Source organism: Bombus affinis, chromosome 3 (assembly GCF_024516045.1).
Source record: "Bombus affinis isolate iyBomAffi1 chromosome 3, iyBomAffi1.2, whole genome shotgun sequence".
NCBI lineage: Eukaryota > Metazoa > Arthropoda > Insecta > Hymenoptera > Apidae > Bombus > Bombus affinis.
Window position 1 is genome coordinate 4383872 of NC_066346.1, and position 15650 is coordinate 4399521.

Below are 15650 nucleotides of genomic sequence, written 5' to 3' on the forward strand. Positions count from 1 at the left end.
GATTGATCCAATTGTGATTCCCCCGAGTAGCCAAATTTCACGATTGCGTCGTATTACGATGGTACGATATCTTTGGTAGATTAAACGTGAATTCGGGTGTGGCAATCGGGAATTGATTTTCGTTGAATAAATTCCGCGTTATGTATATTAAGTACTCTAGGAGCGAGAAACTGAAGAGCTAAAAGCTAATTTAAATATAAATTGGAGAATGTGTTGGCTATTTTTAACACGTATATCTATTTTTGAAATTGTGAAAGATCGTGAAACCATAGGTCTGTGTGTTAATGCGTTTGTTTTATGATTTCTCGTGCATTTTTCGAAGCAACTGAAGACGTCTTTGCTTATTAAAAGACGCAAATACCCATTTTACGAGGATCCATAAATCTCGCCAGTTTTCGTTGATCGGTTTTTAGTAACAAACGAGTCACCGAACTATTTACTTTCTGCAATACGATATCTATTCTCAATGAGTACATCTAGCAAATATCATCGCGATATCTTGAGCAGATAAAGGCCTTTTTTTCGTTTTTTGTCGTATTCACCAGGTCGTTTGCATTGCTGTTATCATTCGATTGCTTTTTGTTTTTTTAGAAAAAGCTCCATTTTTTCGAAGCTATCAACGCCAACATGTATCTGAAGACTTCGTTTATTATCCGATTTATCTTAGAATCAGAGTGCGATAATTCCATATGACGCAAACTCAACGACAAAAATTATACAGAATTTACGTAAATAGAATTAATATGAAATTTTGGATTGATAATCTCATGATTCTGAGTCAGCAAGGTTTCACAATTAAGAATGCGGTGTTTACTGAAATTATATGTAATCATATATTTTTATCATTTATTTTTATATCTGTATCAATAATTCCTGCCATGAATTTCGTGGCGATCGATTGATCTCATTACAAAATAACATGTGATTTGCTTAAAAAAAAGACGCTTATGGTCCATCGATATTATCAAAACTTTTGAAGACCAAAATTATCGAGATTTTATGCATGCTGTGTTTCATGCGGACAGTGTGTCGACTCAATTTCAAATTACAAACAATTCTGGAATTACAATTTCCGATCACGCCAATAGCACACGAGAAACACGAAAACGTATACGTAGGTTATTCACTTCTCAAATAGAAGATAAAGCGGCTGTTTTTCTACACGTGTCGTTCGTGTTCATTTTGTATACGTATTAATGCGAGGGGCCACTTTCATTTTAAGTTTCTGCGCAATATATAATCTTTAAATTTTGCGCAAAGTATGTAATATATATTTTTTAATTATTCGTTCCCTACAGATTAAGTACTCGCGTTTAACTTAATGTACTTATAAATAAGAAAGGGAAAAGTATGGCTTATCGTAATCTAAACGACGCCAATATAAAAGTAATTAAAATTACAATACTTGCAAAATATCATCCCTTAATAAGATATACATTACACGAATGGAATCATTAAGAGTCGAGTTAAAAGAGAGCACGACAAATTCTTTCTTTTATATAACATTTTTTCCTTTCTTTGTTCTTGTTTGGATACATATCCATTTTTTAAATGTTGAATTTTTTCAGTGAAATGTGACTAGTAAAACGTTAAGTGATATAAAGTGATGAAACTAATATATCATAAAACGTAAGTACCATTTTGAAATCCATTTAATAAAAGGAAACGAGAACCGTGTACTGATTGCAAGGCATCGATTAGTATAGTGTATATAATTTCTTCTGTCTTCGCTTTTTTCATTTTACATATTGTACTACATTTATTCCACGGTGTATCTAACGTTCAACATTCGTGACGCTCCTGCGAACACTGTCTAAGTACAAATCACAAGAAATCTTTAGAAACAGCTTATTTTCTTTCCTTATATCTAACAGGTTACTAAAATATCACCGGCAAAGTTGTAGAGCGAAATTACTTATCACGATAATTTCTTAATTACAGTTGAACGATTTTACGACGGAATAATGTAGAATCCACTAGAGCATGTGATAATATTCTTTACGATAAAAGAAAGTTAAAGTTATGAACCTCGCAGTTCAATCAACATCAAGTCTCAAGTAGAGAAAAATATTTCAACAAGTGCGAATGTAAAGAGCAACGGTTTCCAAACAATTAGGCAAGCTCGTATATTATCAAAAAATCTAGTAACATCAGTCTTCTGTTTACAAGAACTTCAATTCAGAGTTGCAAATTGAATTTAATCATTGTTCTATATATACAAATTTTAGTTTGAGACTGACAAATGAATATTACATTTATGCCAGTTTTGATTTTAGAAACTGTTGCTTGGACGAGATCTATTTCACCCGATAGGTGGGATACGAAGGAAAAATTTGATCACAGAGACGGTGCGCAGAAAAAATGATCAGAGAGAGAACTGAAGCTGATGTGGATCAACATATCGTTTTTGTGCTTTCACTCTGGCATACAACTTTCCGTAAAGTGAAACGCAAGAAGGAGCAAGGAGAACGAAGCGTTTGCGCATTATTCGACACATTTTCATAAAAATATTCTTTGAAACATTACAACGTATATTACCCTGAGTGCTATATCATTTCTCTCTCGATACGGACCAACTACCAATTCTATTTACATAGATACAGAGATATTACGAAAAAAATAGACATATTTCCCATATATATATATACGTACGTATGTACCTATATATGTATATAATCTTAAATTGCCTCTCATTCAAGAACCAACCAAAAGAGTACATATTTATAGCTGTTCAAAATCTGAAACATAGCTCGTGTGCTTTCTTCCTCTGTTCAACGAGTGAATACCGATTACGTTACGCTTCCTCAGAAGTATTTGATCGGGATTTGACAATTTTCCCGTTCTTTTCCGGTGATTCGTTTAAAGGCTGAGAATCCTCTTGAATGGATTGTGGATACTTTTGGTCGGGATAGTTCCATGCTTGAATGTCACCCGTACCGAAAATCTGGTAAACGATATAAGTGCCACATGCGACGCATGCAGTTACCCCAAACACTTGCCTCCATGCGTCGAGAGTTTGCTGTGAAGAGAATTCTCTGTTATTTTTGTATACGGAGACTAATTGTTGCAGATATTGCGCGAGGAAACTAGACTTAACCTCTTCATGAGCAGGTGATTTCTTTACAGATATATGATAAATGTATAGATTGCAAGCCTACGAACGAAGAGTTCGTGGATTATTATAAGGCGAAGTAGTTAAGACAATCCAGGAATATGTAGAAAATCTAAATACGATTATTCATCTTACGCGAAGGAAATTTATATGGAAAAAATGAAAGGGAGCGGGACTTAAAATAAAATGTTCACTTACGCTTTTTTCTGTGAGAAGACCAGCCACGACTGGAGATAAGAAACTGGCGGTCATGTGAATTGTCTGTGCAAATGCTAATACTGGACCTGGTACCAAAAAGTCATACGATAAAGAGATGTTTTACAGGATATAATGCGTAAGATTGACTTTTAATTTGTGACTTACCAGCAAAATTTGGTGCGATATCGACGATGTTGGCCATCGCCCCTGCGTAAGCAGCAGTGATCAGAGTAACGGCTATGAACCACACCACTAAAACGAGAACAATGTTGCAGCCCAGGTAGCCGATTAACACTAACATTATTCCGGGAATTACTTGCGCTGCGGAATAAACAATTCCAGTGTTAATTGATTCGCGGTGAACAAGAACTTTTGAAGTTTGAAGCGGTCTTTATAGAATACGTACAAGAGGCGGTGAAAACTTTCCTGACATTCGTCAACGACAAAATCTGTCGCGTCATGAGAACATCAGCTATATAACAGAAGGCAACAGAGCTGAAGTAGCTACAGATAAACGGTAAACCAGACAGCACTCCGTTCTAAAACAATAGCAAAATTCATAATAAGAAGATGATATTTAACAAGGCGTGAAAAAAGTGTTTTAAACATATACCGCTTGGATACTGAATCCTAGGACTGTCTTCATGTACATTGGTCCAGAAATAATGAAGATGTAATGCACCCATATCCTTCCGAATGTGGTAATCCCAATAGACCATGCTGGCCAGGATCTGAGAATGAAACTCCACGGAACCGGCATGCTCTTCGAATAATAAAAAATTCGTTTAATTAAACAAATGTTTGGAATCATTAGCATAGAATCTACGTTTAAGTTAACGAATTTTGAAAAATGTAAGCTTACAATTAGAGAAAGCTCTGTTTTTCGAAATCAACAAAATTAATCGCAGGTCCAGTAGGAAAAGTAACAGCAAATTTTTAACCGATAGAGTAATTTTTCGCAGTAGCACAAAGACTCGGATATCGTAGTGGCGAAAACAACCACTTACCTCGCTTGCGTGAACTTGATTTGCTACGCTGCCTTGTATGTATCGTAGCTCTTGCTGGGATATTCTGGGATGCGCAGCTGGCGTGTCGAAGGCGAAGAAGTACCAGAAAAGGCACCAGACGGTACCGATGGTGCCGGTCGTATAGAAGACCGCTCTCCATCCAAAATGCGCGATGATGAATCCGCACAGTGGATAGGTTATGCCAATGCCGAAGCTGAACCCTGAATATAGATAATCTAGATATTAGGAGTAGCTCACCCCACGACCCGGGAGGAAGCTGAAACATGATGCTTGTCGAATGGCTTCGCCTTGGCTCGTGTACGATTCATGCGTGGCGACGATCGCTCTTCAGCGGTGGCGTATACATATACAGCGTTTCACCCTGTAAAGCGATTCAAGTAGAGACTTAGTATGACAGGATGAGGATGAACGCAGGTGACGATGCTGGCTACAGTGGGACAATGAAACTTCTATACCTGAAAATATATCAAGAGCCAAGAGCAAAGTGCAACGAACCTACGCGATATCGCATATACGCATATTATACCGACATTCTTCTCACTGTATATTTTCAATAACATTTCGATTCATTGGAACGATCAATAGTATGTCGAATTGATATGCCAAGAAAGTTCACGTAGATCCATGTTTCTTTTCTTTAAAATAGAAAAGTATATTTGTCCAATTTTGCAGAATGAAAAGAACCATAAGGTAAGACCGAGTGTTGATTTCATTTAACATTTTGCACACGTATGTACTTCGAAAGTGACACAAATTAAACAAGTTTTTTGGTAAACCGAGAAACAATTTAAAAGGTTACTGAAAACTATTCAATAAACACATAATGTTTGTAGAAGAAAAAGAATCCAAGGAACATTCTTAACTGTTGAAATCTATCTTTGATGGTTTTGATGTTATCGCAGTACTGGATCAATCTGTAGAAAGACTTCCTCCGATTTCAATGATTTTTAGATACGTTGTAGAAATGGATATTCCGAGAAATTTCTTCCTATACACATAAGCGCTGAACTCTCTTAATTTCTGAGATATTTGCAAAAAACTGTCGATATCATTATAGTGAATTCTGCCTGTAACTGTGCATCTGTAGCAGCATATGCGTCAGCATCGGTTTGACGATCGTGTCATCCAAGCGAGTCCAGCGCTTATATACACTGGAAGAAGTTGTTCAAAATATCGATTTCCACAATCTATTAAAAGATCATCGAAATTAGGAGGAAAGTCAGTCCTTTCACGGTTTCAACCACATCTGAATAACATATTTTGAAATATATATGCTATCGAGTAACAATAAAATTTGCGAAATATTACTCTTTTCATCGTGCAAGATTCGATAGAAACTGGATCGTTCTGATCTCTTGAATCTTTTTCAAGATAATTTTCTTTATCTGAAATCCAGCCTTGATTATTAACATGGTACAGTGTTTCATGGAAAATAATATGATCTTCCGTCCCTCTGCTGATACGTTAACTCGCATATATCAATTGTAATCAAAAAATAACGATTGTATTACGTGCGATCAGCAAAATAAAAGACATTCCACACGGGCGATTTGTGTAATCGACAACAGCAGAGAGATATTGCACGCACCAAGGCTAGGCCGTTAAGACGCGAATGAAAACAAACGGAAAGAAAAAATAAAGAAGACGACATGAAACATCGCTATATGTTATATCGTTGCGTTACATAAAAAACATTATCGATCGTTTCCGGGAAAGTTTGAGTGAGAAGGATGATAACTGTATCGGTCGATCGTGAACAGAGGCGTGTACGAGATTCTCCGAGGCGGCAGAACTAGCATAGAATAAAATGGATAACGATGAGAAATATTAGCGTGTACATAAAACATGTTGCCACCGAGCCTGACTGATTCAACCAGCTGGAAGTATACTCGGCCTTTCTCATGCTGTTGAGCGGTTGCTGTTGAGTATACCTCGGTCCGGCGAATGCAACCACGTGGAGCTTAAAAAGCAATCAGACAACAAAATGAAAGAACCGTTTATTTCTGAATAGAAAATTTGACTGACACGCACATAAGCATATCTGTTGATCCGTGAATTTTAACTGAAAAGAACAAAATCTTTCGTTTATTTCTCTCGTGTTTTTTCTTTTTCTTTTTTTTTTTTTCATTTCGAACAGGATAAAATGTGTTTCTCATTCGAACTTCCGCTTCTCGTATTCTGAAAGAAGCGTCAGATCATATTAGTGCATTATCGTTGAAAGCAAAAACAGAAAGAAAGAAGGACGAACAGACACGAAATTGAAATTGGATTTATTACACCCGCGTGATTCCGGCGTCGTGCGTGTTGGAATTTCGCTACAATACACAAGAAGAAAGGTTATTAGCGCCGATGGCACTCACCTTGGAAGGAAGACATGAAACGCGACCGTTCCACTGGAGGAATCCAGTGCCCGACGATGGCGTACATCGCAGGCCACGTGAGTCCCTGTACACACGTAATATACATGTTTCGGACGGTCATAATAACACCGATCATCGATCATCGATCTTCGATCGAATTTCATCTTCATGCAAGATTCTTTATATCTCCATCTATTTTTCTTTTTTATCGTAAAAGGAGACTTACACTAGCAATGCCCTGTATACTACGCAGCGCGATCATAACTCCATAATGAATTCCCGCTGCAGAGGGCATCAGTAAACTACAGATCGCCGTGATCAGCTGCGAACCACCAAAAACTGTCTTCGTGCCAAAGTACTGCGTCAACACGCCACCGACTACTTGTGACAGGATATAACACCAGTAGAATGAGCTACTAATGGCTGACTGTATGGTTGGACTCCAATCAAATTCCCCTTGATCCTGCGTAAAAAGATAATACCTGTTTCTCATTTTATGAATACAGTTTTCAATACTGTTTCTGCAAAAAATTGCATCTAAGATTAGACATTATATAGGGTGAATCAGTAAGAATGATCACCTGATATAACTCGTAACTTATTCGCTTTATCAAGAAATGTTTGAAATAAAATTCATTGTATTCGATGGACCTAATCGGGTGAATATAGCTTGATTTTTCAATATCTTATGTTTTTTGCGATATTAAGGTAACCTGTAATTTTTAAACGGTACCGTGTATTTGTTTTAACCTTAGTCGATCCAGTTGGACATTCTCTACAAGAATGTTTGCAGTCCTATTTATACCGAAAGGCCATTAGTTTAGCAGATATTTTTATTACAATTTCTCAAATTTAATGTATGAAGATAATGTTAAAATACGAATACCGCTTCGCGTCTTTCCTTGTCTTTCATACGCTAAATTTGTCAAATTGATGCAATTACTTAAATGCTAAATTAATGATCTTCCTGTATAAATAGATTCATACTTTTTTATAGAGAATATCAACTGGATCAACTAGTGTCCCAAAACACCATCTAAATCGCCATAAACACCAAAAAAATAATGGTCATCTCAATATGTCAAAAAATATATTAGGAAAATATTAGAAAATCTATTCAAACATTTATTTTATGATTTTATTTAATTCGTCAGGCCTCTTGAATACAATACGTCCTATTTCGAACAGTTTTTGTATACAGCCAATAGGTAATGAATTATTTAAGGTGATCACTTTTACTAACTCATTTTGTAAATGACAGCGCTAACCGGTTGTAATTATCACCGAATTTGATAAACTTTGATAAACTATCACAATTACGTAAAAAGGTACGTACTTTGTGAACAACCTGCCTAATTACGTTTGATATATAGTAAGTGTAACATGATATCAGTTTTAATCACCATGTCGATTACAACTCGAAGGCGGAATTTACCACGACAGTTAAGTTTTGTTTTTAATAAAACTTCGACGCTTTTCGCGAAGAGGATCGGTCACGTAATATTACGTGGACAACATTTCTAATCTGCTGGTTAAGATCAATCGTGATCGATGCGATCTACGTAACGCAATCATGTTACGTGCCGCCATTACAGCAAAGCATCTATCGAACTATGGACTTCTTAGAAAAAAATCAACATTATAATTATATGTATGATGTTTCGAAGATTCGACATGACAAAAATAAACGAAGAACTTTATAAATTTTAATATTGTAGGAGTTCCTTTGTGTGTAACTGTACTCTTTGAAGGCACATTTCAAGAAACGATGCTCGTTCGTAATAGACGTATACGACCTTGACTTTGCCTCGTTGATTTTGCAATTAAAAAGACATTCGTGTGGCGCCAAGTGGCTCAAGAATCCACACGATAAACGATTTCTCATTTATCCATAATGATACTACCTCAAGTCTGATTGGTGCGCTGTTGTTGGTGAACGATGTGTTCGGCGTTACGTAACAATACTGGGACGTCACCGTAACATTGGTATCCGATGTCGTGGATGGTGGTTTCACCATCGCCACCATGGCGATGTTGATATCGTTCCTCATCATGAACGAGACCGTGAATCCCGAGAACGACAGCATATAGAGCACCACCCGTGCCGGCACCAGGTCTGGAAACGCGAGCATGCTCTGTGATCCATGTACCATCGCCCTAGCTCGAGCTTTTTAAATGCTCTCTTCCCCTTTTTTTAACGATTCGACATTTTTTCTCACACGAAATTCCTACTGTATTTCACAAAATTTTTTTTTTCTTTTTTTTACGTTTGATAGTTTGAAGAGTCCTTTACCTCTCAGTTTTCGCAGGCTGCAGGGTGATCGTGTCTTATATATGGTATGATCTTCGTATCTGCGTAATAGATACAATTGATATTTTTATATGGAAACCAAGGAATCAATTGAGTTATAGAGAACGAATGAAGGAGACAAAAAAAGAACAGAAAGAAGTGTCTCGACGACGACGGTTATATGGCAAATGGGATCGGAAAAAAAGTAGATTCAGATTGTCGACAACGAGACGTCCTAGCGAGGCAGCTGTTCCTTCATTCGTTTCTTTGTCGAACTTTTTGGATACTCGGAATCGTGTGAAAGAGACGTTTCTGTCCATGCAAGAATGCCAGTCCAAGAGAATTGATCAAAGTGAATCGAAGGAGGAAAATATTTTCTCAGTTGCCGTGTCCGGCAGGTGGCCGTCCGAATCTACTTATTCTTCGATCTTAAAATAGATTCGGTGTTCAAACTCGTCCTTTCTCTTTATGCTATTGTTCCTGTTACGTAAGGATACACGACTCGCGGCAAACAATCCAGTTTAATGACAGTGGATATTTAATGATTACAGCGTCATACTCGTCTACTCGAGTTACAATCAATCATCGATGAGTAAAAATATCAGCATCCTTACCTTTGTGAATCTTCCATCTTCATGCCGGTTGATAGCTGTTCCATTGAAAAGTATCTGGTCGTGGGGCACCTGCGATTCAGAAAGAGAAGGTGAAAAAATTAAATCGTTGATACTTAGAAGATTAATTAAACAGAAAGAAAGAACGATGAACAGACACGAAATTGAAATTGGATTTATTACATCCGCGTGATTCCGCAGGATTAATTAAAGATCAATCAAAGGTATCTCCTGATGTCTGGATAAATTAGATCTTAATCAAATTATATTATATGTTAATAGCGCCTGGGCGGTTGTTAGAAAGAATTATACAGTGGTAGATCACTGGAATGTTAGTAAGAATTAATGGACATCATTATACTACGGCTAAATCGCTTCGACAATTTAGACATTATATTCATTCTATCTATATCTTCATTATCATACTACAATCAGACTGTCTATTAACCGATTAACGTACATAATCGATTCACGTGAAACTGTGCAATCGTTTATCTACGCACTTTTACATCGATCACGATACAATGATATAGCAATTTTTCGCAACGGATCGATCTATAAAGATTTATTACATTTTTATGTAACTTCCTCACAATTATACATTCATCAAGATTCCTTGTCCCATTCGCATAACAATTATATATAATTCGATTGTAATTATACAAACGCTGTACATAGTGGCAGTTACTGGCTCTAATTAACTTCGCGATTATTGCTTCAAAGTACCCTGGTAACAATATGCGTTTATTTTTCTTGTCTCTATTTATCTATCTTCTAGATAAAAATAGATACGACACAAAATGAATATGGAAATGGTATTTTGCAAAACATATGCGAGATGACAAACGAAGCCCGTTTTCGACTTCTTTTTACGTAACGATTAGTTTTCTTGACTAGCTTATGTCACGCGTCCTTATTAGAGAAATGGAATCGATAAGGAATGAAACGTTCAGAATTTAATAGTGTGCTTGTTAGGGCACGATGAAATTCCGACACGAAGCTCATATACGCGGCATCCAATGAACGCTATTCAAGATCCACCGCCCTCGCGAATTATCGAAGGTTGAACCGCTAGACAAGGCAGAAAAGCTTATGCATTGACCGACCGCGTTGAAATATTCCTTTCGAGGAAACGTTGCCGCAGTGTTCCTGGGAACGTTTTCTCAAATTGTACTGCGCTTTCTGTAATGACTATGTAACAATCGCGTACATAGCATCCTCGCACTTAGCTTGTTTGCGATGAAACGATTTTAATTGAAATCGCATTGAAGGATGATCGAAGACAACTATATGAAATATATTAGTTGATTAACAATAAGTATATTATATATATAATAACTAAAGTGTTATAAATATATTACTGACTACTATGTTAGCATAATTACTTCGATAACAATATATCATTTGATTAATCCACAAGCACAGTGATCTATTATTTGTTTACGACTAGCTCTGTTTGCTAGAAAAGAATGAAAGCAATAACATTTAATGTCGTATATTTTCTGTGCCTTTCTCGGCGATCAGATTTCCACGTGTGATTCATTCCACAAGTACATTCTCACAGGAAGTATACTACGTACGTAATAAGCTATAGTATTGAAATCGCGACGAGTTTTCATAATATCTTTGTTCCTATACAGAGTGTCTAATAACACATGCTCGAGTGATATAGTTCTGTTATCTGGTTTTGCATGGGTTCTGCTCTTCTATTGATATTACACAATCGAGCATTATTGACAACAATCCTTCGTTACATATTATCACGATATTATATTTTATATTTCACCGTGGGACAATCCACGATATAGCATGCAACTTGGGTATCGAATCAACCTGCATCGCGTGGATCATTTATACATCCTGAGTTACGATTAATTAATACGAATAGTTCTTTGAATTTCTAGCTACACTTTTTATCATATTCAATTTACATTCAGATTATAATTTTAAGAATTGTTTTCATTTGAAATACTGATGTAAACGAAATGAAATATTTGTTTCTTAAAATTATCTACAGCTGTGAATAAGCAATGTCATCAAAATCTTAATCGCGGTTCCTTCTGATATTATATTATCTTTGTGTCAAAACTGCTGGAACAACATCATTCGGCTAGTTGATTTGAAAAATTCATGAGATTCCGATATTCGAAGCAGGATAATGATGAGGCGAAAAAGTTTGCAGATTTAATCAAATAAAACTTTGTTATTCGTAGAAATCTTTTTCTGTTTTCACATCTGTCTGCGAAAAATAAAAGAATATTAAAGGAAATCGAACGTAATACTGAATAAACAGATATGTAATCGCGTCCATCGTAATCTAATTTCATTACAGATCTATATTAACATTATGAAGTGTAAATGTCTGTACCTGTACATAAGTATGTCTGTGTTTGAGGTAATCTCAGAAATTATTAAGTCGACTTGTAATCGTACATTTGTAGAAGTACATTTTCTCCAGGTGGATACAGGCTGTATTTTACTACGTTTATTCTTTAGGGAACCAAGCAATGAGCACAAATGCGACGCAAATCGGATTAACACAGCTTTCTATTATAAATTATATCTATCATATATAAAGTAAATTAATTATTATTTAAACAAATAAATTATTTCTACTTCGCGATTCTAAATTTCTTAATTATTTTTATTATAGAAATAAGAAATAATTATTTCTATTATAAATTACAGAGAATTTTTAATCGCGAAATTAAATTCATATTAGTTCTTCGACGAACCGAGAGACAGGCTACTTACAGCGTCGAAACGCGTGGCCAATTCAAGTCTTCTTGATCAATGTCTGCTCTTGCCGACAATATTTACACCGAAACGACGAATCTCGAATCAATTTCCAAAGAAATAATGAGTCGGTGGCACGAGCACACCTGTACTTTCCACAGCAACGTTTATACTTTTAAATAGTTCACCTCTTATTACAAATGATACGAAGGCGAGCGCAAATAAATCAACACTATCAATTTGCCCACTCTCATTGCTCAAGTGAAATAATCTAACAGATTATTGAACGAATCAAAATGTAATAAGTCGGAAGATTATCCAATTAAATTTTTTATCGTAGATTCTATTCTTGGCGATGAAATACGCAAATCTACACAACGATAATAAATATTCACTACAATAGAATACACGCGAAACAATAGAGGTTTCGAGTTACAGTTCGAAGAGTCAGGTCGAAACAAAAGTCTCCGACTGATAAATACGAATCACAATACTCGATGACTGGCGTCAAGAAGCAGAAATACTAGAGACTTCGAAGAGTCGAAGGAATCATCCCGGACGAGAAGAACAGCCGACACTGAAAGGCGACCAGACCACGAGGCATTGACTATCTTCCAGGCCCCACCACCGTTTCGTTTTAATCGACTGTCTGTCGGGTAGGAAGTCCGCAAGGATTGCAAGCTCACTGCGAGCGAGGAAACCTGACAATAATATGATAGCTCGACTGTTACATAGCGAAATAACGTTGAGATGCTCCCTGCCCGGATGTCGTATCAACGTGATCAAATAAACAATGTCCAATACGACAAAGAATAATAGGTGTTAATTGGAGTTCGAAGGCGAACCATGCGATCATTCCAGCTGCTTATTACTTTTCATTATGAAACTTGATGAAATTTGTCGCCACTCGCGCATCGTGGGGCCGATCTTGTCCCGAGTCCTTTTGCGTTTAGAGAATTACTAGACGTACAATAACGCACGATAGAAACTTTCAATGAACTTCCTTTCATTTGGAATACTCGTAAAGTATAAAGAAAGTAGTTAGTATATATGAAACATGAAGAGGGTAGTCAGTAAATCAGTTTGTTTGACATAGAATTGTATCCATGCCTTCGTCGCAGCGACCGTTCCTAATTTTACACGAACACGTGTTTCGCTTTCGAACTGGAACAATTTGAAATTGAAAGGTCCGTGTGTGTTGTAGCAATGTGCATGAACTAAACACGCGATTAACGAAGCGAAGGGAGTGTGATTTTGATCAAATATATTTTGCATGTATGAGTCTTCCGGTATGGAAATGTTTGGAATATAACAATGTTGAAAATGAAGGTAAAAGTTGAGGCGTAGATCAAGCATTAGGAAACGTTACGATTATGTAATGTGCATATATGTATATATATTTATACTATGGCAAAACCTTTTCAAGTTCATAAAACTTATTCTGTTTCCTAATAAGTTATCAATGGTACGATAACATAAGAAAAAGGAGGGAACACGACCCTTGAATTTTTCGAGATATCGACATGATTCAGATGAAAAATTTTGTTCTTTTTCGGCCATGCTTGAACGCCACGAGCGGCGTTCGTGAAATCGCAAGGTCGTCACTATGGAGCGGGTCAATTTTTGCCGATCGATTAACTAACCAACTGACTACGTGGAAGGCGTGCTACTCGTTCGCTTTCTGCATTGGATACATAGAGCATTATGTACAACAGGTGTCACTTGATGTTTCATTTCATATGCGCTATGTCATCAGAAACTTTATGCGGAAATCGGTTATAATCGCCAAACGATATACGGTTAATAAGAAATGCACTGTTAGCATTTGATAGATGCTGTAATATGTTTATTATCAAATACTACATAATAAGGATGTTTGTGTAAGTGTTCGTTGATGTAACAATAATACTTATTTTCACTAAGTCTATAGGTACACGTTATCCTTAAAACTTTTCTGTTTTCTATTAACATATTCCTGTTTTCCATAATTGATCTGGATCAATGGAAGCTCTAGAAATACAGCGCTTCATAACTAACAAAATCTGTCGCAATAAAAAAGCAAATGTAAAAAATTATCGATGATAAAGAAACGTGAAGAGGGGAAAAGATAGGATTGTTCCTCAACTTCGTCAATTAAATATTTGTTTGAAAACCAAACCCGATTATTGCATGAGGTGGAAGAAATATTTATACGCTAAAGTTTGTTCTCGGTTGCACTAAGCTTAATTATTTCTTAATTGACCCTATTAAGCTGTATGAGTAAGTCGAGTCGCACAATTTGCTCCATGGAAATTCTTGAACCGGCCGGCGCGGCGTCAAATTAGACATGTGACTAGTTCTCGTGACATTATTGACTGACCTCAATTCTCCGATTTATCGGTTTCCAGAAAGCAACATGTCTATTTGCTTATCTAAGTGACGGAAAGTAAACACGCACACATGCAACGTGTAGCTTGTATAATTGAAACGTAACAGGAACACGATCTTCGACTTTTCTTGCCTAGTTAATTTCGCACACAGTTATCTCGTTCCTGTAACTGACGTAAAGATTTCATGCTGCAAGAAAAATGAAGGATTAGGAATTATAAATGTATATAAACTGGGATCGATTGTGGAACATTCTGTCTAGTTATAAATAAAAACCTATGCTTCAATAACATACATACATACATAATGAACAATTTATAGGTACTGAAACATTCGAGAACATCGTGTATACAGCAAGACCAGCAATCTCGATAACCAACGCAGCAATCATAAGACGATTGACACGTAATTAGTTTGCTACGAAGGTGCCACAGGTTACATCATCCAAGATATCGATGACCATGGAACTAATTTCGTCTCATCTACTAATCGTTTGATATAAATAAAAATTCTCGAAATATAACTACTGTGTCAATAGTTCGACGGATTCTAACCTCGTCGTATTGACGCTTGCCCGTGATTTCGAGGTTATGTCCGTACGAGAACGGTGTTCTCGGGACGGATGCGGCACGTGGCCATGGCCTTCGTAGTCAGAAAGGAGAACAGGGGAAAGAAAACAATCGATCGTGATAGTGACTCACCCCGGTCAGGTTTACTTCCGGCCAAGAGTTGTTGAGTTCCGCGGTCCTCGTTCTGATTCACATTTTTAACCGAGAGCGGACGTTCCGCCAAGCTTCACGCATTCACCAACATTTCTTTGGTGGCAGAAGAGATCGTGAACACAAGAACTTGGAACTGACATTCGAACGGAACACACGAAACACACGTTCACTTACACAGCATAGAATCACGGCGTACAACGATACGGCGTTTCTGGAAAGCTCGTTG

The 15650-nt window shown here is 36.7% G+C and overlaps 1 protein-coding gene across 4 annotated transcripts; it reads right to left on the reverse strand.

Annotated features, from left to right (window-relative positions):
* Positions 1-809: 809 nt before the first annotated feature.
* LOC126914050 (sialin) lies at positions 810-15625 on the reverse strand. 4 transcript variants are annotated; one of them, XM_050717499.1, is made up of 12 exons: positions 15404-15625; positions 9603-9671; positions 8992-9050; positions 8603-8814; positions 6925-7161; positions 6699-6783; positions 4318-4538; positions 3924-4073; positions 3717-3849; positions 3476-3631; positions 3311-3396; positions 810-3019 (listed from the first exon to the last, which is right to left on the reverse strand). In XM_050717499.1, the coding sequence occupies exons 2-12, from the start codon at positions 9644-9646 to the stop codon at positions 2795-2797; spliced, it is 1608 nt and encodes a 535-aa protein (XP_050573456.1). In that variant the 5' UTR covers positions 9647-9671; positions 15404-15625; the 3' UTR covers positions 810-2794. The 4 variants fall into 4 exon arrangements, with proteins under 4 accessions (XP_050573456.1, XP_050573457.1, XP_050573458.1 ...); XM_050717500.1 differs by lacking the exon at positions 15404-15625 and adding an exon at positions 12354-13193; XM_050717501.1 differs by lacking the exon at positions 8992-9050 and having other exon boundaries at positions 15404-15624.
* Between the last annotated feature and the right edge of the window lie 25 nt (positions 15626-15650).